This window comes from Chiloscyllium punctatum, chromosome 11 (genome assembly GCF_047496795.1).
Source record: "Chiloscyllium punctatum isolate Juve2018m chromosome 11, sChiPun1.3, whole genome shotgun sequence".
Taxonomy (NCBI): domain Eukaryota; kingdom Metazoa; phylum Chordata; class Chondrichthyes; order Orectolobiformes; family Hemiscylliidae; genus Chiloscyllium; species Chiloscyllium punctatum.
Window position 1 is genome coordinate 78,413,682 of NC_092749.1, and position 23,577 is coordinate 78,437,258.

A 23,577-nucleotide genomic window follows, 5' to 3' on the forward strand; every position below is an offset into this window, starting at 1 on the left:
CTTGAGGATGGGAATATTTGCAGAGCCTCCTCCTCCAGTCATTTGTTTTAAGTGTCCACCACCATTTGCAACTGGATGTGGCAGGACTGCAGAACTTAGATCTGATCCATTGGTTGCGGGATTGATTAGCTCTATCACTTGTTGCTTATTCTATTTGGCATGCAAGTAGTCCTGTTTGGTGACTTCACCAAGTTGACACTTTGTCTTTAGGAATGCCTTGTGCTGCCCTTGGCATGCCCTCCTGCACTCTCCATCGAACCAGAGTTAATTCCTTGGCTTGACGATACTGAATAAGTGGAGGAAATGCTGCGCCTTGAGGTTAGAGATTGTGCTGGAGTACAGTTCTGCTGCTGCTGATGGCCCACAGCTGATGAAGGTTATTCTCAATGTGAAGACTTCATCTTCACAAGGACTCTGCAGTGATCATTCTTACCAATATTGTCATAGAGTATTTTTAGAACATAGATAGATTGAATCTTATTTGGCAAGGGGAATCCAGAATGATTAGGGGCAGCATTCTTTCTCGCGACTTAGAGCATAGAACGTAATCGCACAGTACAGGCTCTTTGGCCCTTGATGTTGTGCCGACCTGCGAAATTAAGCTGATGCCCATCTAACCTACAATATTCCATTATTATCCATATGTGTGTCCATGTAAATGCCCTTCAAGTTGGCGCGTCTACTACTGTTGCAGGCAGGCCATTCCACACCCCCAATACTCTGAGTGAAGAGTACCTGATACCTGTCCTAAATCTATTACCCCTCATGTTAGCCTTCACAATCAGAGGATTTGATGTCGTCCTCCTCCTCAACTATCTGAAACACTTGCAATATGTGGTCTCTCCACAGAAGATTTCTATTGCATAACATCAGGTAAAGTTTCTGGGATTCATCCTGTCTACTGACTCATGCTCTCTTGAACAGAGCCGCATCACACTTATTGTCAACTTCCCAGTTCCAACAACCATGAAACAAGTCCGTAAGTGGCTGGGCATGGTCAACTTCTACCAACAATGGATTCCAAATGCAGCTCTCCTAATTAAGGTGTTGACCCTATTCACCTCTCATGAAGGGACCTTCAACCTCTCCTTAGAGAGGAAGCAAGCTTTCAATGAACTTAAGCATGCCTTGTTACAAGCTCCAGCTTTGGGAAGACCACTCTGTGACAAACCCTTCCAACTGTACTGCACCATCTTGGATGACTGTGCCACTTCAGTTCTCACTCAACTGCTTGGAGATCGACACCACCCAGTGACCTACTTTTCTACTAAACTTGACCCTGTTGCCTTAAGACATCTCCGCTGCACTCAAACTCTAACAGTTATTTATTTTAGTTTACAATCTGCAGAAAATCTTACACTATGGCAAGACATTGCCATCTACAGCTCTCATGCCGTAATTGCCCTGTTAGGACACCTACAAACTCAACATTTGACTGTCGCTCGCCAAAACCGTTATGAGATTTACCTCCTCAACAATCCTCGACTGACCTTCAAGAATTGTACTACTATTAATCTCGCAGATTCCCTTATACATCCTCCTTCACCCTTATCCGCTCTTGATCAGGATTGTCTTCTTCTCATTAACGAGGATGTTCAAGTTCATCCAGACCTCTCTGACGCCCCTATCTCAGGCCCTGATATCAATATGTTCACTGATGGTAGTTCCTTTACTGACCATACAGGTACTCGCCTTTCAGGCTATGCGATAGTTAATGACCATGCCTGTGTCCTGGAATCTGCTGCCTTTGAGACTCCTTTTTCTGCCCAGCAAGCTGAGCTTAGTCGTGCTTGCATCCTCGACACTCGTCTTCATGCTAACATTTATACTGATTCCCAATATGCTTTTGGGGTTGTGCAGGACTTTGGACAACTCTGGGAGGAACAGAGGATTTTTGACATCAACTGGTACTCCAATTTCCTAGCGCCAGCTTGTCTGAGACCTTTTAACCACCCTCTTATTCCCAAAGCAGGTTTCTGTTATCAAATGTGCTGCCCATACTACTGACCAATCTCCTGTTGACATTGGTAATCGCGCTGCTGATGAGGCTGCAAAACTAGCCTCTCACAAGCGTCTTATGATTGTGCCTAAAATGACAAGCCAGACTGAAATCTCTGACAGGAGTCAGTTGACCGCGGATAAACTAACACCAACCATTCAAGATGTTGTTACCTTACAAGGGGACGCCTCTGATTCTGAAAGGCAGATGTTGTCGAAAGCAGGCTGTTATTGTAATCTTGTTACTAAATTATGGACCACTCCAGCTGGACAGATTTGTATGTCTGATACTCTTACTCTGTGGGTAGTTGATTGTCTTAATAATGCTACACATTGTGGTGCTCGCTCTACATCTGACCTCCTATTGACCACCTGTTGGCACCCTCACCTCCAGCAGGTGGCTCAATGTGTCAGTGATAGAATACAACCCAGGCAAGGGTATACCTTGCCCGGTGGTCAAAATGCCCCTCCCTCAAGGACCTTTCCAAACCCTTCAACTTGACTTCATCGAGTTACAGAGGTGTCAAAACTATAAGTATGTTTTGGTTATTGTTGATGTCTTTTCCAAATGGGTTGAAGCTACTGCCAAAAGTGTTGCTAGTATCCTACTTAAGGAGATTATTCCCCACTTTGGCATTCCCTATTGCCTGTCTTCTGACAATGGTCCTCATTTTGTTGGCGAAATAAATGAGGAATTATGCTTTCACTTCAGTATCCACCGCCAACTCCATTGTGCTTATTGTCCACAGGCAGCAGGACATTGTATCCAGACTCCGAAAACCAAACTTTGGTTTGTCTCTGGCACCACCTTATTTTTAATTTTTTTCTGCCTTAATTAATTGGATTATAGGTCATCCCTTCACTTATTATTCATCTGTTGACACTTTACTCACACCATCTGACACTTTTGATCTTCTGCAGAGACTTATTATTTGACACTCCACTCACAGCATTTGTATGATATTTTCTCTCTGCCCTTGATTTTTAAACATATAAATTCTGTGTTTGTGTGTTTCTCTCTCACTTCACCTGACAAAGGGGCTAGCTCCAAAAGCTGGGATTTCAAATAAACCTGTTTGATGAAAACCTGGTGTCGTGTGACTTCTGACTTTGCCCATCCGAGTCCAACACCGGCACCTCCATATCTTGGCATGTCATAACATTCAAGGCTATGGGCCATGTGTTGGAAAGTGGAATTAATGTAGTTTCAGACTTTATTGTCGTCCGTGCAGACCCTCTTTCTGGACTGTATGATTCTTTGATTCTAAATTTTGAGATCTGGTGTCATCATTAGTTTGTGAACATTCAAGTTATATGGCAAAACAATTTGCCCTTTATTTGGATAATCATACCTGTGGACTTGTTGGGTTCAAAGCGGCACATTAACCATAGTTCTTGATTGTACGTAGACAAGCCAGGTGTTTGCAGCTTAAAAGGGCGAGACTGCTTTTATTGGGAAAATAAAAAGGCAAAAATTAACCTCAAGTAATTTTTTAAAGATATAGTAACTACCAACTATACCACATCACAAAAAAGGCTTCAAATTTCAGAGAAGATTCAGCTTCAGCATTTCAAGTGTTCTGTTCCAGGAAACTAAAATATAGCTTCTAAAACCCTGACTAATGATGAATACCCAAAACTGGTTTGAGTTCTGCTCTAAATGGTCTCTGGGGCAATATTGTGAGAAATTATAAAAGATTGTCTCTTCTGGTGGACGAGGGCAAAGCTGAGACTAAAGAATGTCACAGCAATTGTTACTTCATTCATGCCAGAACATAGCAGATTGAGGCAGAACCGGGTTGGCACTCCTGCTTCTCTTCACTAGAGTTAAAAAGATGCCAGTTTCTGATACTCCTTCAATGCTCTCCAACAATTGCTCAAAGGATAAACGTGGGTTGAACATTTAATTGAATTCAATGTTCATTTCATGCAGTTACCAGTTCCACCTAAAACAAAAAGATGTCTAATATATCTGCCATCCCACTGGTGACACAGATTAGATACGGGAGCTAGTAACAAGACGTTAGTACAAAAATGGCACATGATTTACTCCCCAAACTGGTAAAATGCAACAATGCCCTTTTGCTCAATGTGGCCCATTGCAAATGTCAGGATGCCTGACCATTGCAAACCGATTGATTTGAGTTTGACAATGGGGCAGCACAGTGCTCAGTGGTGAGCACAGCGCCAGGGACCCTGGTTCAATTCCGGCTGCAGGCAACTGTGTGTGTGGAGTTTGCACATTCTCCCAGTGTCTGCATGGGTTTCCTTCAGGTGCTCTGGTTTCCTCCCACAGTCCAAAGGTTAGGTAAATTGGCCATGCTAAATTGCCCATAATGTTAGGTGCATTAGTCAGGGGTAAATGTGAGGGAATGGTTCTGGGTGGGCTGCTCTTTGGAAGGTCGGTGTGGACTTGTTGGGCCGAAGGGCCCGATTCCACACTGTAGGGAATTTAATCGAATAAACACAGTTGCGCATGTTATCCTCTTTTGTACTTTATTTGTGTACAAGGCAATTTTCCATGCATCATTACAGTTTCCTTGTTTAAAAATAATAATGACCAAATAGAATTATAAAATAGATTAGATTAGATTAGATTAGATTAGATTCAAGATATTACGATGTGGCAAAACATCTAGTGAAACGAAAAAGCTCAATGTTAATATTACCGACAATTAAACTGATATCTGTGGAAAGGACTCAGAACTTTCAAAGTAGGATTGTCTGTTATTGTTTTTATGATCACATCATTGACATTGTCCAATGATTTCATGGATTTCCATTCATCTTACGATCAGCAAAACAAGACTCTAGCAACAACAGACAAGCGGGAACAAAGGGCTCAAAAACAATAAAATTAGTTATGTAATTCTACAAAATAAAACAAATGAATGTTTTACAACACTAACTTACCAGATGACCTTTGCTTTTGGTTGAAATTGGTGGCAAGGTTCTGGATGTAATAATTTCTGGACCTGAAAACAGAAAGAATAAATCATGTGAAACAATGCACACATTTTTCATTTGGCATGGTGAATAATGAAGGAGGTGAATGCATTTCTTTCCCCCAATCTACATCAATTTCAGGAGATCCTGAAGCATATTCTCGGATAAGTTCACCTCCCATTTCACATGAGGAAACATATGCATCCTAGCTGTTTCCTCTTCCATTGATCTAAGTTAATAATGGTGATTCAATTAGCAGAGGCATAGGTGGCAATGATGCAGCAGTGATAATGTAGAGCACTAGTAATCTAGAGGTCTAGGCTAATAGTCTGATGGATGAGTTCAAATCCATTCCAGCAGCTAGTGGAATTTAAATTCAGTTGATAAAATCTCGAATTGAAAACTAGTCTCAGAAATACTGACCATGAAATTATTGTTGACTATCTTAAAAACTCAGCTGGCTTACAAATGCGGGGAGAAAATCTGCCATTCGTTACCAGGTTTTTTTTTAAATTCACTAGCTGGCCAGCATTTATTGCCCATCCATAGTTGCCCTTCAGAAGGTGGTGGCCAGCTGCCTTTGTGAACTTCTGCAGTCCACCAGCTGTGGGTTGACCCATAATGCCATCAGGGTGGGAATTTCAGGATTTTTACACAGCGACAGTGAAGGAACGCTGATATATTTGCAAGTCAAGATGGTGAGTGGCTTGGAGTCGAACTTGAAAGTGGTGGTGTTCCCACATATCTGTTACCCATGTTCCTCTAGATGGAAGTGGTCATAGGTTTGGAAGATGCTGTCTGAGGATCTTTAGTGAATATCTGCAGTGCACAATGTAGACAGGACACACTGCTACTACTGAGCATTAGTGGCGGAGTGAGTGGATGCTTATGGATACAGTGCTGATCAAACAGGCTGCTTTGTCCTAGATGGTGTCATAATTAGAGTCTTGTTGGGGCTGCACTCATCCAGGCAAGTGGGGAATATTCCATCATACTCCTGACTTGTAGATGGTGGACATGCATTGGGGAGACGGAAGGTAAGTTATTCACTGCAGTATTCCTGGTCTCTGACCTGCTCTTGTAGCCACTATATTTATGTGGCAAGTCCACTTCAGTTTCTGATCAATGATAACTCTCAGGATGTTGATAGAGTGGGATTCAGTGGGATTGTTGAATGTGGTTGGATTGCCTCTTGGATTGCCTCTAGGTCATAGCCTAGCATTTGTGTAGCACAAATATTACTTGTCACTTGTCAGCCCAAACCTGGATATTGTCCAGATCTTGTAGCAATTAAAGATGGGCTGCTTCAGAGTCGGAGTCATCATGAATGGTGCTAAACATTGTACAATCAATCATTGTGCCTCTCCTGCAACCACTACTCCCAATGTGGTCTTCTCTACATCAGTGAGACAAAAATGTTCGCTTAGGGAACATTTCAACAAACTTCTCAGTCAGTCCTCTAAGGCCAGTCTGACCTCCTGCTCATAATCCATTTTAATTTCCCTTCCCACTTCTACATGTCCATCTTCAGCCTCCTCCATTGCCACAGTAAATCAGACCGCAAGTTAAAGGAACAACACCTCATTTTCTGCCTGGGGAGCCTACAGTCTGGAGGCCTCAATAAAAAGTTCTCTAATTTCAAGTAACTTTCTCACCCACCTCCACACCCACCTATCCAGCCCAACTTCCTCCTTTTGATTCCACCTACTGACCCTTCCTTCCAGCTACCTAGTGGATTCATCCCTCCCATCTACCAATCAGGTCATACCCACCATGTGTGTTCATCCATCACCACTTCTTCATTCTGCCATTCTCCCCACCCAAAACCCTCCCTCCTCCTTTTATCTAAAGCTCCTCCTACCCCCAACTCCATTCCTGAAGAATATATATAAAGAAGTCATAACCGAAACGTCAACTTCTCCATCTCCTGATGCTGTCTGGCTTCCAGCTGTGTTCTTCCAGCCTCCTGCTTTCCTACTTTAGATTACAGCACCTGCAGGGCTTTTTTGCCTCTCATTGTGCAATCATTGGCAAACATTCCCACTTCTGACCTTACGATGGAGAAAAGGTAATTGATGAAGCAGGTGAAAACGATTGGGCATAGGACACCCTGCAGAACTCCTGCAGAGATGCCCTGGAGCAGAGATGTCGAATCTCCAACAACCACAACCATCTTCCTCTGTGTCAGCATTCCAACACAGGTTAAACCCCTCTGCTAATTTAAACCAGCCATACGAAAAAGATTCACATCGTGCTGTAATGAGTTAAAATTTGAGAGGCAAAGACCCTTTAAGTCCAACAGAGAATATTAAAACCAACAACTATTTACAACTCCTTTCTCTTAAACCTATCTCTTACCTCCCACTCTACAACACTAGCCTGATAAAAAAAATCCTGATTAAGATTTACAAAATAAATTTCAAAATCAGTCAGCTGTCGATTCTTCTCTTTTTATCTTCTTCTGCAGGTTTCCTCTGTCACCTTTTTGATGTCCTGCTGCGCAAACGTTTTGTAGTCAGGTACCTTTCCGAGAGCCTTTCTGCTGGCAGTCTGTACTTGTTGGTGGCTTGGCAGTTCTCCCCTAACTGTTCAAAATGTCTGGTTTTATACCCCAAAACATTGGATCATTTCATTGGTTTTAATATTATCAAAATACTAAATTCAAATTTGATTGGATTCTGATATCTCGGGGCATAATTTAAACTGATTGGCCGAATTTGAATTTGTTTTTGTATTCCATAGCAACACTACTCTACTACTGGTTTTGATCAAGTGTTACATTGTTAGCTTGTTCAGAACACTGTATGCTGTGTCAGGCAGTCCTTACTAGCTTTTCAACTCTCTTCAAGGTACAGTACTTCCATACCTTCATAACAGTCAGGTATGAGCGCAACTACTGGAGAGTTCACCCTCTGATACCTGCTGATTCCAGTTTTGCTAAGGCTCCTTGATACCAAACTTAATTGAATGCCGCCTTGATGCCAAGGGTTATCACACTCACCTCACCTCTGAAATTCAGTTCTTTTATCCAGGTTTGGATCAAGGCTGTAATGAGATCAGGAGCTGGGTGGCCCTGATGGAACACAAACTGGGCATCATTGAGCAGGTTATTGCTTAGCAGGTGCTGCTTGACAGTACTGTTGATGACCTCTTCCATCACTTTACTGATGACCGGTAACAGATTGACAGGGTGGTAATTGGCCAGGTTGGATGTATCCAGCTTTTTATGTTGAGGACGTACTTGGGCAGTTTTCCACATTGTCAGATAGATGCCAGTATTGTGACTGTACTGGAACAGCTTGGCTAGGGGAGCAGCAGGTTTTGGAGTACAAGTCCTCAGTACTAATGCCAGAATGTTGTCATGGCTTTTGCAGTATCCAGCCTTTGCAGTATCCAGTGTGTCCAGCTGGTCGTTGATATCATATCGAGTGAATCGAATTGGCTGAAGACTGGTTTCTACAATGCTGTCACCACTGCAGGTGGCCAAGGTGGATCATGCACTCGGCACTTCTGGCTGAAGACTGCAATGAAAGCCTCAGCCTCATCTTTTGCAGTTATGTGCTGGGCTCTTACATCATTGAAGATAGGGATACTTACTTGTGCAGCCTCCTTCTAGTCAGTTGTTTAATCATCAACTACCATTCACAACTGGACATGTCAGGATTGCTGAGCTTATATCTGATCTGGTGCTTGTGGGATTACTTATTCTATCACTTGCTGTTTATGTTGTTTGGTGTGCAAGTCGTCCAGTTTGGTGGCTTCACCAGGCTTGCACCTCATCTTCAGGTATGGTGGGTACTGTTCCAGGCATTCCCTCCTGGACACTCTGTTGAACCAGGGTTGATCCCCTGGCTCGACAGTAATGGTTGAGCAAGGGACACGCTGGGCCACAAGTTTACAGATTGTAGAGTACAATTCTGTTGTTCATGGCACACCTCACCACTCAGATGCCCAGCCTAGAGTTGCTAAACGCCCAGCCTAGAGTTGCTAAACCTGTTTAAAGCTGTCCCATTTAGCACAGTGATAGCGCCCACACAACATGATGGTAGTTATTCTCAACATGAAGGCCAGAATTGGTCTCCACAAGGACTGTGTGGTGGTCATTCTTATTTGGGCACGAACGGATGCATCTGCAGCTAGCAGATTAGCAAGGATGAAGTCAAGTATGTTTTTCCCTCTTGGTGGTTTCCTCATCACCTGCAGCAGACTCAGTCTAGCAGCTATGTCCTTTTAGGACCCAACCAATTCAATCAGTAGTAATGCCGAACCACTCTTGATGGTGGACATTGAAATCCTCCACCCAGAATACATTTTGTGCCCTTGCCAACCTCTGTGCTCTCGCTAAGCATTGTATAACATGGAAAAGTACCGATTCATTAGCAGAGGGAGGATGGTTTGTGGTAATCAGGAGGTTTCCTTGCCTGTGTTTAACCTGAAGCCATGAACTTTGAGTCATAGAGTCATAGAGATGTACAGCATGGAAACAGACCCTGCCCAGGCCGACCAGATATCCCAACCCAATCTAGTCCCACCTGACAGTACAAGGCCCTTATCCTTCCAAACCCTTCCTATTCATATACCCATCCAGATGCCTTTTAAACGTTGCAATATACTAGCCTCCATCATTTCCTCTGATAGCTCATTCCATACATATACCACCCTCTGCGTAAAAGTTGCCCCTTAGGTCCCTTTTATATCTTTCCCCTCTCACCCTAAACCTATGCCCTTCAGTTCTGGACTCCCCCACCCCAGGGAAGAGACTTTGTCTATTTATCCTCTCCATGCCCCTCACGATCTTATAAACCTTCCAATAGGAAGTTCCTTGTAATTTTTTTCTGAACCCTTTCAAGTTTCCCAACATCCTTAGTCAATGTTGAGGACTTCCAGAGCAACTTCCTCCAGACTGTAATATCATTGTGCTACCACCTATGTTAGGTCTATCCTGCCGGTAAAGAGAAAATATTCGCATTGAGAAGGAAGTGCGAATGGTTTGGCAAGTGAATTCTGATTGCTTATTATGAATAACACATGAGTTAGTAACTAATATTTACTGCCAAACTTTGTTTAAATTTTATGATCTTGTAGGTAGATTCTGTTCAGTTCATTTTTTGGGGGCAATGCGTTCACAAGGGATAGAACATCACTACCTAATTCACAGAATTGAAATAGACTCAACGCAGGCATATGACATTTCTCAGTCTACAAAAATACAGGGTCCCATGTAGGAATGAATGTGACTTCCAGTATGCACAACTGCACTGAGATAGTGTGTTATAGGCTCTCTTTATCAACTCACTCACCAGCTCACTATATTCATTAATACCGGATTCCCACTCATTCAATCATTCACAATCCTTTATTTACGATAACAGGGTTTAATCTACTCATTCATAAAACCACAGTTCTGCACTATCCACATTTAAAAACAATCCTTTGAAACCCATGACCGCATTTCCACACCATGTCAGCATACAGAACAATACCATCCCCATCAAGTCTACACTAAACATTATAATATGAATCACAACCCTTACCAACCATCTCCTGGATCAATTAAGTACCAACTAATTACTTTTTAGCTCGGACATTACCCCATTTAAGAAACCAACTGACAAAACCGTGCTTGCATGAAACTGCATGAATGAAAGAAACTCATGCCAGCAAATCTTAAATAAATCTCACCACACAGCTGCAGTAATCAGTTTAATATCCTTTATTATTTTGTTATGATTTCTAACTTATTCACACCACATAGGTCTAGTAGTTTTTACTAATATTTAAAAGACAAAAGAACTGACATCTCTTGATTATGCATGCAAACTGAACATACACCCTTAATCCCACCAGAAGTAACAGCCAGCACTTAGCCACAAGTTTTGACCCATCTCCTGTCTCCCAGGACAGAAGTCCTTCAAACCTTCGTGACTTATAGAGTGGAACTTTAATATATGTAAGAACTGTGTATAAAGCGGCTCATGTAAGAACTGTATTTCAGGATTATTTTGCTGTCTTGAACTTGTGCTGTGATTGTTGAATGAAGAGGCTATTTTCATCACTCACCGATTTTGGTCGTTATTTGAACACGACCCCACTACACCATACTGTGAGCCAAACTTCAAAGCAGACAAGCTTTGACTGTCAGGTGGTGAGTTTCTCACACTCTTAACCACAGTATTTATATAGATAGTCCAACTCAGTATCTGGTAATGAAAAACCTGCAAGATGATGACTTCGTGAACAGGATATGGGCTTCACTGGATAGGGCAGCATTTATTGCCCATCCCTAATGTCTAAAGGGGAGTTAAGAGACAAACATGTTACTGCAATTCAGCAAAGGTTCAACACAAAAGGGAGATTGTTAGATTCTCTCTTGTTAGAGATGGTCATTGCTTGGCAACTGTGGCACAAATATTACTTGCCACTTATCAGCTCAAACCTGAATATTGTTCATATCTTGATGTGTATGGACAGAGATGACTTCATTGTCCATGGACTTCAGATTAGATTCCCTACAGTGTCGAAACAGGCCCTTCAGCCCAACCAGTCCACACCAACCCTCCGAAGAGTAGCCCACCCAGGCCCATTTGCCTCTGACTAATGCACCTAATGCAATTTAGCATGGTCAATTCACCTGACCTGCACATCTTTGGACTGTGGGAGGAAACCAGAGCACCCAGAGCAAATTCCACACAGACAGTTGCCCGAGGCTGGAATTGAACCTGTAACCCTGGTGCTGTAAGGCAGGAGTGCTAACCACTGAGCCACTGAGTTGCAAGTGAACAAGTGACCTCGTGATGGAGGGAAGATTAGTGACAAAAATGGTTAAGCTTATGAAGGTACCCAGCAAAATAGCCTGGGGTTAGAATAATTGCCTTCCAACAATCCTTACCATCTTTATTAATGCTCAGTATGATTTCAGAGATTTCCCTGATTCATATGAATATTCAGCCCGTCAAGCCCGCTCTGCCATTCAGTAAGGTCAGGACTGATCTGTGGCTGAACTCTGTATGTCACCTTGGGTCCGTATCACTTGATAGCCTTACTTAATAAAACAATTGTCTATCTAAAATTTAAATTGAACAATTTAAAATCAGCATCAAACCTCCACTGCTCTTTATGTGTAGAATCCTCAACTAGTGAAAACAGTTTATCTTTGTGGATGGAAGTTTGCTTGTTCAGCTGGAAGATTAGTTTTCAGATGTTTCATCACCATACTAGGTAGCATCATCAGTGAGCCTCCGGTGAAGCGCTGGCAATATGGCCCGCTTTTTATTTGTGTGTTTATGTTTTTTGAGTTGGTGATGTCATTTCCTGTGGTGGTCATTTCCTGTTCTTTTTCTCAGAGGGTGGTAATTGGGATCAAAGTCAATGTGTTTCTTGATAGATATCTGGTTGGAAGGCCATGCTTCTAGGAATTCTCGCACACGTCTCCATTTGGCTTGTCCTAGGATGGATGTGTTGTCCCAGTCGAAGTGGTGTCCTTCCTCATCTGTATGTAAACATACTAATGAGAGTGGGTCATGCCTTTTGGTGGCTAAACAACAATGAACTGCATTCCTACATGTTGCAATAGAACAAACAGTCAATGGTGAACTTCAAACAGCGTCTACAGGAAAAACAACACATACAGGCCAAATACTTAACTACAGAAGCAATCAACCCAACACCCATAAAAAGAGCTGCATTAGAACATTATTTCAATGAGCCACCACACACTGCAGCAGAGAGGAACTACGAAGAGCAGGAAAATCACCTATGCAGCGTATTCAAAAAGATTAGGCACCCAATGAACACAGTTCATCGATTTCTCAGCAACAAACCCAAACAAGCAGACAAAACATGTCCAGAAACCCTAGCCACTCTCCCCAACATCAAAGACACCTTGGAAATGACTGCCAGACTACTCTGACCCTTTGGCATCATGGTAGCCCACAAAGCCACCAACATACTAATACAGCAGCTAATGAACTTGAAAGATGATATACAGACAACAAGCAAAACTAAAGGCATTTACAAAATACCATGCAAGAACTGTAACAAACACTACATTGGACATACAAGCAGAAAACTAGCCACCAGGATACATGAACATCAACTAGCCACAAAAAGACATGACCCACTCTCACTGATATCTTTATATACAGATGAGGAAGGACACCACTTCAACTGGGACAACGCATCCATCCTAGGACAAACAAAGACAGGTGCGGGAATTCCTAGAAGCATGGTATTCCAATTGGAACTTTATCAACAAACACCTTTACCACCTCCTGAGAAAAAGAACAGGAAATGACATCACCAACCAAGGAAACCTAAACATTCAAAGAAAAGGTGGGCCATATCACCAGTGCTTCACCGGAGGCTCACTGAAGATGTTACCTAGTAATGGTGATGAAACGTCAGAAAACAAACCATCTAGCTCAGTAAGCAAACGTACATCCAGAACCACAACCTGGGCTACAAATTCTCTCAAAACTTAATAGTTTATCTTTATCTTTCAATAAAACAACACCCCAACCGGTTGAATCCTCTCAAAGTTACACAGGTCCAGAAGGATGTGAATGGGATGCTCAATGAAGACATCATCGAAACCAGATGGAGTGAGTAGAGTTCATCCAATCGTGTTAGCTCCCAAATCTGATGGAATTCAACAATTTTGGTCAATGCTGTTTAAACTAAACAAATTGGACTCCTATCTAATGCCAAGATTGGAGGAAAGTTGGACTTAGTGTGTGCTTATTGGCAGGTACCTTTATCAGAGAAAGCGAAACTAAGTTTCTACATTTGTAACCCCAACTAAGCTATATTAATTCAAAGTGATTCCCCTTGGAATGAAGAACGCACCAGCTGCATTCCAAAGAACCTCAAACAGAGTTGTGGTTGGATTAACAAATTGTGCAGTTTATCTGAATGATGTAGTGATCATTAGTGAGTCATAGAAAGATCACATAAACTTAGATCACAGTTGGCAAAGCTCTTTGAAGGGTTAGATAGGGTGGACAATGAGCCTTTTTCCTCAGATGGTGATGGCCAGCACAAGGGGACATAACTTTAAACTGAGGGGTGACAGGTATAGGACAGCCAGAGGTGGTTTCTTTACTCAGCGTAGTAGGGGCATGGAACGCCCTGCCTGCAACTCTGGTAGACTCATCAACTTTAAGAGTATTTAAAAGGTAATTTGATAAACATAAGGATGAAAATGGAATAGTGTCTGTTAGAAGTACTTCAGATTGGTTCTACAGGTTGGAGTAACGTCGAGGGCTGAAGGGCCTGTGCTGCACTGGAATGTTCTACATTCTATGTTCTAATTAAGAGAAGCAAAACTGGTAATAAACTTAAAGAAAATAGAATTCGCGGAAAGCATAGGTGATATTCCTCGGACATAACATCAGTGTAGGAAGGTTGACTTCAAGGAACACAAAGATGAAGACCACCAAGGAATTTCCACAACCATCCTCGAAGAAACAGGTGCTTCAATTTTTGCAAATAAGCGGATTCTACTGTAAGATTGTTCCAAACTTCAGCAGCGTGGTGGTGTCACTAACAGATTTACTGAAGAAGAACACAAACATTTGGTGGACATAACCATGCCAGAAGGCATCTGAGAATTTAAAACCAGTATTAATCACCGCACCAAACTTTCTGAAACCCTTCAAAGGTTGGAATCCTTCTAATATAGGAGTTGGAGATGTACTGCTACAGAAAAATGATGATGGAATTAAATGGCCAATTTGATATCTTGCGAAGAAACTCAACACCCACCAGAGAAAATACACTACCAAATATACTTTTGGGACTGGCCTTACAACAACTTAAATGCTTATGTGACAAACAATTGTCTCTGACACATTGTGTACACGGAACACAATCCTTTTACATTCTTGGAAAGATTTAAAGACAAAAATATGAGACTATTTTGATGCAATCTTATGTTACAGACTTTTAATTTACAAATTGTACATGTGCCGGGTTGTAAAAATGTGACAGATGCGTTATCGCGGATTTAAAGGGAAAAATGTAGGAATAGAGAGTGAGTGCAGATGAACACATGGCTGCAGGGCTAGTGTAACAGGGAGAGCTTCAGATATGTGATTGATTGGGATAATTTCTAGGAAAGTAGTACGGGTTGAACCTGAACTAGAGGTGCGCTAATATTCTGGACGGGAGGTTTGCTAGAGCTCTTCAGGAGGGTTTAAACTAGATTGGTAAGGGGTGGGAACCTGATCAGATGATGGAGTAGGTAGTGAATAGTCAGATATAGCATGCAGAGAGTCTATGAGGAAGGACAGGCACTTGATAGGGCAAAGGTGTAGTCAGTGTAATGGACTGAAGTGTATATATTTTAATGCAAGTAGTATCAGGAATAAGAGTGACGAACTCAGAGCATGGATCAGTACTTGGAACTATGATGGTGTGGCCATTACAAAGACTCAGATATCAAAGGGGCAGGAATGGTCATTGGCTGTTCCAAGGTTTAGATGTTTCAAAAGTGGGTGCCGTTAAAGAGGTGGAGGAGTGGCATTGCTAATCAGGGATACTATCACAGCTGTAGAAAGGGAGATCATAGTTTGTCTACAAAGTCAAAATGGGTGGACGTCAGAAACAGGAAAGGAGCAGTCATTTATTGGGAGTTAACTGCAGTTGCCCCAATAGCAGCAGAGACATTGAGAAGCAGATCGGGAGGCAGATTTTGCAAAGGTGCAGAAGTAACAGAGTTGTTGTCATGGGTGACTTTAACTTCCCTAATATTGTTTGCAATCTACTTAGTTCAAATACCTTGAATGGAGCAGTTTTTGTCAGCTGTGTCCAGGAAGGGTTCCTGACACATGTCCATCAGCCGACTAGAGGGGAGGCCATATTGGATTTGGTGCTTGGCAATGAACCAATCTAGGTGTCAGATCTCTCAGTGGGACAACATTTTGGTGATAGTAATCACAACTCCATGACCTTTACTATATCCATGGAGAAGGACAGGAGCAGACTGTATGGGAAAGTATTTAATTGGGGGGAGGGGGAACTACAATGCTATTAGGCAGGAACTGGGGCACCTAAATTGGGAACAGATGTTCTCAGGGAAATGCACAACAGAAATGTAGAGGTTGTTCAGGAAGCACCTGCTGATCGTGCTGGACAGGTTTGTCCCACGGAAGGAAGGAAAGGATGGTAGCTTTAAGGAACCTTGGGTGACAAGGAATGTAGAACATCTAGTCAAGAGGAAGAAGGAAACCTAAGGTTGAGGAGGCAAGGCTTTAGAAGGTTACAAAGGTCACCAGGAAGGAATTGAAGAACGGACTTAGGCGAGCTAGAAGGCGGCATGACAAAGCTTTAGTGGGTAGGATTAAGGAAAACCCCAAGGCTTTCTCCACTTATGTGAGGAACAAGAGGATGGCCAGATTGAGGTGGAGCTAATCAAGGATAATGGAGGGAACTTGTGCCTGGAGTCGGAGGAAGTAGGGGATGTTCTCAATAATACTTTGCTTCAGTATTCACAACCGAGAGGGACTTTAACGTTTCGTGACAGCATGAATTGGTTGATGTTAGGAAGTAGGATGTGCTGAAAATTTTGAAAAACGCAAGGATAGATTAATCCCTTCGGCCAGATGTGGTTTATACTCAGTCACTACAGGGAGTGAAGGAAGAGATTGCTGCACCTTTGACAATGATCTTTGCATTCTCACCATAAACTGGAGTACTGCCAGATGAATAGAGTGTGGCAAATGTTATTCCCTTGTTCAAGAAACGGATTCGGGATAATCCTGGGAATTACAGACCACTCAGTCTTATGTCATTGGTGGACAGAGTGTTGGAGAGGATCCTGACAGACAGGATTTAGGATTATGCAAGAAACCATAGTTTGATTAGAGATAGTCAGCATGACTTTGAGAGGGACAGATCATGCCTCACAAACCTGATTCAATTCTTTGAGGATGTGACGAAACATGTTAATGAAGGTCAAGCATTGGATGTGGTGTATGTGGATTTTAGCTAGGCATTTGATAAGAGTCTCCATGGTAGACTCATTCAAAAAATAAAGAGGCATGGGATATAGGGAAACCTGTCTGCCTGGATACAGAATTGGCTGGCCCATAGAAGACAGAGGGTGATGGTTGATGGAAAGTATTCAGCCTGGAGCTTGGTGACCAGTGCTGTTCCACAGGGATCGGTTCTGGGATCTCTGTGCTTTGTAATTTTTATAAATGACTTGGATGAGGAAGTGGAAGGGTGGGTTAGTAAATGTGATGAGAATACAAAGGTTGATGGAGTGGTGGATAGTGTGGAGGACTGTTGTAAATTGCATTGGGACATTGACAGGATGAAGAACTGGGCTGAGAAGTGGCATATGGTGTTCCACCCAGAAAAGTGTGAAGTCATTCACATTAGAAGGTCGAATTTGAAGTCGGGTTAAAGACAGGATTCTTGGCAGTGTGGAGGAACAGAAGGACCTTGGGGTCCATGTCCATAGATCCCTCAAAGTTGCCATCCAAGCTCATAGAGTTGTTAAGATATATGGTGTGTTGGCTTTCATTAGCAGGGGGAATTGAGCTTAAAAGCTGCAAGGTTATGCTGCAGCTCAGTAAAGCTCTGGTTAAACCACACTTAGTATTCAGTTCTGGTCACCTCATTAACAGAAGGATGTCAACCTAAAGGGTACAGAGGAGATCTACCAGGATACTGTCTGGCGTGGAGGGCATGTCTTGTGAATAACGGTTGAGGGAGCTAGGGCTTTTCTCATTGCAGCAAAGAAGGATGAGAGACCACATGATAGAGGTGTACAAGATGAAGACTGGCATAGATAGAGTGAATAGCCAAAGACTTTTTCCTGTGGCAGAAATATCGATCATAAGGGGGGCACAGTAGCTCAGTGGTTAGCACTGCTGCCTCACAGCACCAGGGACCTGGGTTCAATTCCATCCTTGGGCGCCTGTCTGTCTGGAATTTGCACATTCTCCTTGTGTCTGTATGGGTTTCCCCCAGGTGCTGTGGTTTCCTCCCACAAGCCAAAGATGTGCAAGTTAGGTGAATTGGCTATGCCACATTGCCCATAATGTTCAGGGTTATATGGGTTAGGTGTATTGGTCAGAGGTAAGTGTCGGATAATAGGGGAGGGGAATGAGTCTGGGTGGGTTACTCTTCGGAGAGTTGATGTGGACTTGTTGGGATCGAAGGGCCTATTTCCACACTGTAGGGAGTCTATGATAAAGGGACATACTTTAAAATAACTTGGGAAAGGTTTAGGGGAGGTGTCAGAGGTAGGTTCTTTACAGAGATTGGTGGGTGCATGTAATGCACTGCAGCAGGGATAGTAGAGTCAGATACATTACGGACATTTAAGCAACTCTTGCATAGGCACATGGAAGTTAGTACAATGAAGGGTATGTAGGTTAGTCTGATTTTGGAATAAGGGCCTGTACTGTGCTGTACTGTTCTATGTTCTAGAAGACTTGACAGTGTTATACAGGTGTGCAGAAATTAATATGTAAAATATAAATTAGATTAATGACTTATGTTTTACATTGTAATGGGATTAAGAATTAGAAAACTGAATAAACCCATCTTTTCGTTATGATTGTTTTTTTAAAGGGGCAGATGTTATGAAGTTGAAGGTATGCACTGTACCTTCAAGAGACAGAGAATGCTGTTATGAACTGAGATTACAAGCACATTTGTATATGACTAGATGGCAGTCCCAGAGTGTACTGAAAAATTGAAAATATGAAACATTTGGCCATAAAATGGATAGCTGAGTTCTGGGTGCTGTTTTGACAACAATTCAAATTTGACCAGTTTAAATGATGCCCCAAGATAGTAAAATCCATTGAGTTTGAATTTATTATCTTGCCAACATCGAACCAATGAGATGACCAAAGTATAAAATGTGAACCGTTTTGAAAATGGGTCAAAAGCAACTTCCATCAAGACAGAAATGCACAGTGAGCTAACATCTTGCTCTCCAAGAAATTAGGAAACACTATCTATCAAAGGTTCCTTTTTATAAGAAACATACTTGTAGTAAAAAGAAAGACAATGACCCAGGGAGATCGTTAGCGGAAGAAGGAAGACATAGTAGACATCAGTGGTTGTGTGGTTTTGAAAATAAGTTGATGTAATTTTATTAAGTGTCTTACTGGAACAGCACTGTGCTGTAGAGTTGGAGGCAGATAATAAGCAGTTAAGAGAAAGAGGGAGCTTAGAATTGTGAATAATTGTTTAATGTTCACTTTTAAGAGTTAAAAAAATAAACTGATGTTACTTTCTTTAAATAGCGGACTTTGGAAGTTCTCTGTCACTCATATTTTAACAGATTGAGACGAAGTGAGCTTTTCTAGTTGTTTGGTTTAATTAACAGAAGGGTTCACCTCTGTGTTGTAACATTAAGGTGTGGTGCCCACACCTGCACTCAATAATCTAAAAGAGATCTAACTCGGGTTTTGTATAACAGCAGCATTATATCTACTTCTCAAAACTCCAGTCCTTTAGATGTGAAGATCAACACTCCATTAACCTTATTAACAACATTCTTTACCTGTTCATGGCATCTTACAAGAATTTTATCTGAACTCCCAAGTCTCATTGGACATCCACTGTACTTTCACTTTGTGTCTTCTTAATGTTATGGCCCAGATCAGACTTCAAAGTGTATTATGGAGATAGCCAACACATCTTTTAAAAGGCAAGGATAAGGTGCTATGTTTCAGACATGACTCGATTGGTCGACCACTAAGATTGAATCAAAATAAATTTGATTCTTACAACACAGTTGAAATACAATGATAAGAACTAGCGTAACTCCATTGAAATAACCCAAAAAAAAGAACAACCACTAATCACCAACTGTTCCAATATAGGCAGCATCCCATAAACACCTCCTTGGTAAAGGCAATTCAGCCACATCATTATTAATCTCACGTGCTGTCACTCTCCAGTCCACTCAAAAGTGCCTTATAATTTTTAAGAGGAAGCTCCTCCGTCCAAGACTCCACTCTAGCAGCAGAGAAGTCAAGCTTTCATCAAACCAACAAAACCTTGCTCCACTAACTGAAAGCAAAACAAAAGACTTCTGGGTCTCTGTGATTCTTGATTCATGATTCTTTGGTCCATAAGGAAAACACCCAGCGAGAACTCAAAGCTGTTTGCCAACTGCTTGTCTGAAAGAGACATTACTGTGATAATACCTCTCTGCAAGAATGCATCTCATTAAAATCCATCTGCCAGAGTTTTGCCTATTCACCCAATATACCAATATCCTGTTATAATTTTATGCTGGTGTCATCCTCTTTGCTGCCCAATTTGATATTATCCAAGTTGTGAATAAATACTGAATAGTGAGGCCACAACACAGATTCCTGCAATTTGAGTACTAACCTATTATTCCAAATCTGGTTCCTGCCACTCAACAAATTTCCTATCAATGTCAGTAATTTGCCATCAATTCTGTGGGCATACACCATAACTAACAATGCAACATGCAGGACTTCAAAGATCTTCTGGAAGTCCATTAAAAACAACATTCATCAATTTGCCTCCATCCATCACCACCTCTTCTAAGAGCTCCATGGATGTTTGTCACGCATGATCTACCCTTCATAAAGCCATAGACCCAGCAGAGGCACAGGTCTTTGGACCAAACTGGTCCATGCCGACTTAAATGTCCAACTACACTCATCCCATTTCAATGCACCAGGCCCATATCCATCTAAACCTTTCCTGCCCATGCATTTAGCCAAATGCATTTTAAATGGTGTAAATGTACCCACCTCAACCACTTCCACTGACAGCTTATTCTGAAGGGACAAGATAGTGAGTGAGGTAGGAATTTAAGGAGGAGGTCCTCGAGAGTATAATATCTGGATTACTCCTGGTGCTACTAGCTAGCGAGGGTAGAAATAGGAGGATACAGCAGATGAATGCATGGCTGAGGAGCTGATGTATGGGAGAAGGATTCACATTTTTGGATCATTTTGGATCTTTTGCGGTAGAAGTGACCTATACAAGAAGAACTGATTGCACTTGAATTGGAAGGAGGCTAAGATACTGGCAGGAAGATTTGCTAGAGTTGCTCAGGAGGATTTAAACTAGTAAGCGGTGTGTGTGTGTGTGTGTGTGTGCGTGTGTGCGTGCGTGCGTGCGTGGCAGGGGGGTGCAGCCCAGGTAGACAGTGAGGAAAGACATCAATCTGAAACTGGTACAGTTGCAAAAAGAAGTGAGTCAAACAAACAAACAAAAAGTCAGTGCAGGCAGGGAACAGAGCCAGAGAACAAGGTAGGACTGATAAATTAAACTGCATTTATTTCAATGCAACATGCCTAACATGGAAGGCAGATGAGCTCAGGGCATGGTTAGAAACATGGGACTGTGATATCATAGCAATTACAGAAACATCAGGGATACAGGAAAGACAAAAAGGGAAGCAAGAGAGGAGGGGGAGTGGCATTTTTGATAAGGGATAGCATTACAGCTGTACTTGCATCATCAATAGTCACAGGTGTGCAGCTAGCTCTGGAGTACAACTCGCAGTACTATTGTTGAGTTGTCATCAGGGACCGAAGTCTTTTCTGTGCGTAGTGCATTTAGTCATTTCTTGATAATAAGGTGAAGTTCAAGTTTGATTGTGGGAACCTCAAAATAGACCAAGATGGATCATTCACTCAGCACGTGTAGCTAAAGACATATGCAAATGCTTTAAGATTGTTGTTTGAAATGATACTTGGGACCTCACATCACTAAGGATGTGAACATTTGTGAATTTTCACTCTCCAGTTATTTGTTCAATTGTCCACCATCATATGGCTGGTTGTGGTAGGAATGCAGCAGATCTGAGCTGCTAGATGTGCGATTGTTAAGTTCTATCAATCCCATTTTGTGCTTTTTGGAATGCTCCGGTGTTACGTCTTCAGCTTGGCACCTTATTTTAGGTATGCCTGATATGCTATCCTGCAGCAGTGAAAAATGAAAAATGAATGAGTGAAAGAGAAAGTGAAAAATGTGTGAAATTTTGAGTTTGCAGATTGCAGTTCAACGCAATTCTACTGCTACTACTAACACACAATGCCTCACGGTTTCCAAATTGAGGTGGCAGCTTGTAATGTCTCACATTTAACAGGGTAGAAGTGCCATACAACATAACAGGCTCAGCATGAAACTTGGATTTTACCTCCACAAGAACTGTGTCATGATCATTCATAACAATATTATCCAGGGACTGATACATTTATGACACATAGACTGATTGGAGGCAGGTCAAGTAGGTTCTTGTTGGTTTCCTCACCAACTACTACAGGTTCACTTGGGCAGAGATATCCTCCAGGACTCAGCTAGCTGAGGTGGTGCTACTGAGCCACTCTTGCTGATGGGTATTGAAATGCTCTAACCAGAATGCATTGCACTTTTTCAAAAAAATCATTCATGGCATGTGACACTGCTAGCAAGCACAATATTTAATGCCATTCCTAACTGCTCTCAGGAAAATGACAGCTTCCAACGTTCTTAAGCTGTTGTCGTCCATAATGCGTAGATACTCTGACACTACTCATAGAAAGGAAGTTCCAGTTTGTCAGAAATAAAAAACTCAAAGGATGCTGGAGATCAAAATAAAAAGAAAATGCTGGAAAAGCTCAGCAAGTCACACAGCTGTGGAGGGAAATCAGAGTTAACATTTCAGGTCCAGCGACCCTTCTTCCCATTTCCAGAAATAATTTCACTCCACCCGGAGTATAAAGCCGTGGCCTCCCCTTAAAAGATTAGTTTTGTACAGCAGTCACTGTTTTTCACCTTACTTTTACTTTTGTCCTTGCTCAAAAAGTGTTTCATCTCCTTTTCCCAGTTCTGATGAAGTTCATTAAATTGACAAGTCTTTCTTTCTCTCTGTAGATTCTGTATTTCCTTTTATTTTCAGGATGTTGTTTTCAGATTGGTAGCACCTGCTTTTTGATTGGGAGGTTTTCAACTGCTCAGTTTTGATTCAAAAGGAAGAAAACAGATTAGATCTAAGGAACTTCGAGCCAATGACGATGATGACTGTAAGTAGGCAGATAATGGATTGCGTGGCAAGAAAAGGTGAACTTCTGCTGGAGAGCTGCAAGTAACTTTGGAATTGTTCCTTTCATGATACATATCTACCAGAATCATAGTATTGACTTATGATGCATCTAATGGCAATGCTGGACCAGTCAGATACCAGTGTGAAACCTGGCATGATAGATCAGTTTCATTTTTGCAGGTGGTTACTGTGATGTCAGTCTCTCAACAGACACACAGGGCTGCAAATGTTCTTCAACAAAAGTTGAAAAAAATTTGAAAAATCTCAATATAAACATAAAAAGATTTCAACCAGTTTCCATAACATACTTCCACAGATACTCAATCCTGAAGAAATATCTCCCCCATCTCAACTCTTCAATTTCTTCCTTAACTGGCACTTCGCAGTTCTAGGAGATGTGAGGAAAGTGAGGACTGCAGATGCTGGAAATCAGAGCTGAAAATGTGTTGCTGGAAAAGCGCAGAAGGTCAGGCAGCATCCAAGGAGCAGGAGAATCGACGTTTCGGGCATGAACCCTTCTTCAGGAATGAGGAAAGTGTGCCAAGCAGGCTAAGATAAAAGGTAGGGAGGGGAGATTTGGGGGAGGGGCGTTGGAA

General features: G+C 42.0%; 1 protein-coding gene across 4 annotated transcripts in view; it reads right to left on the bottom strand.

Moving 5' to 3' along the window:
* tmem181 (transmembrane protein 181) overlaps window positions 1-23,577 on the bottom strand; it is a 253,795-nt gene that overhangs the window by 128,611 nt on the left and 101,607 nt on the right. For 3 of the 4 annotated variants that reach the window (XM_072581088.1, XM_072581086.1, XM_072581089.1), the window contains exons 3-4: window positions 4,912-4,973; window positions 3,351-3,444 (exon numbers count right to left, since the gene is read on the bottom strand). In XM_072581088.1, the coding sequence (XP_072437189.1) occupies window positions 3,351-3,444; window positions 4,912-4,973 (156 nt within the window). The remainder of the gene's footprint in view (window positions 1-3,350; window positions 3,445-4,911; window positions 4,974-23,577) is intronic. The other variant, XM_072581087.1, reaches the window with a different exon arrangement.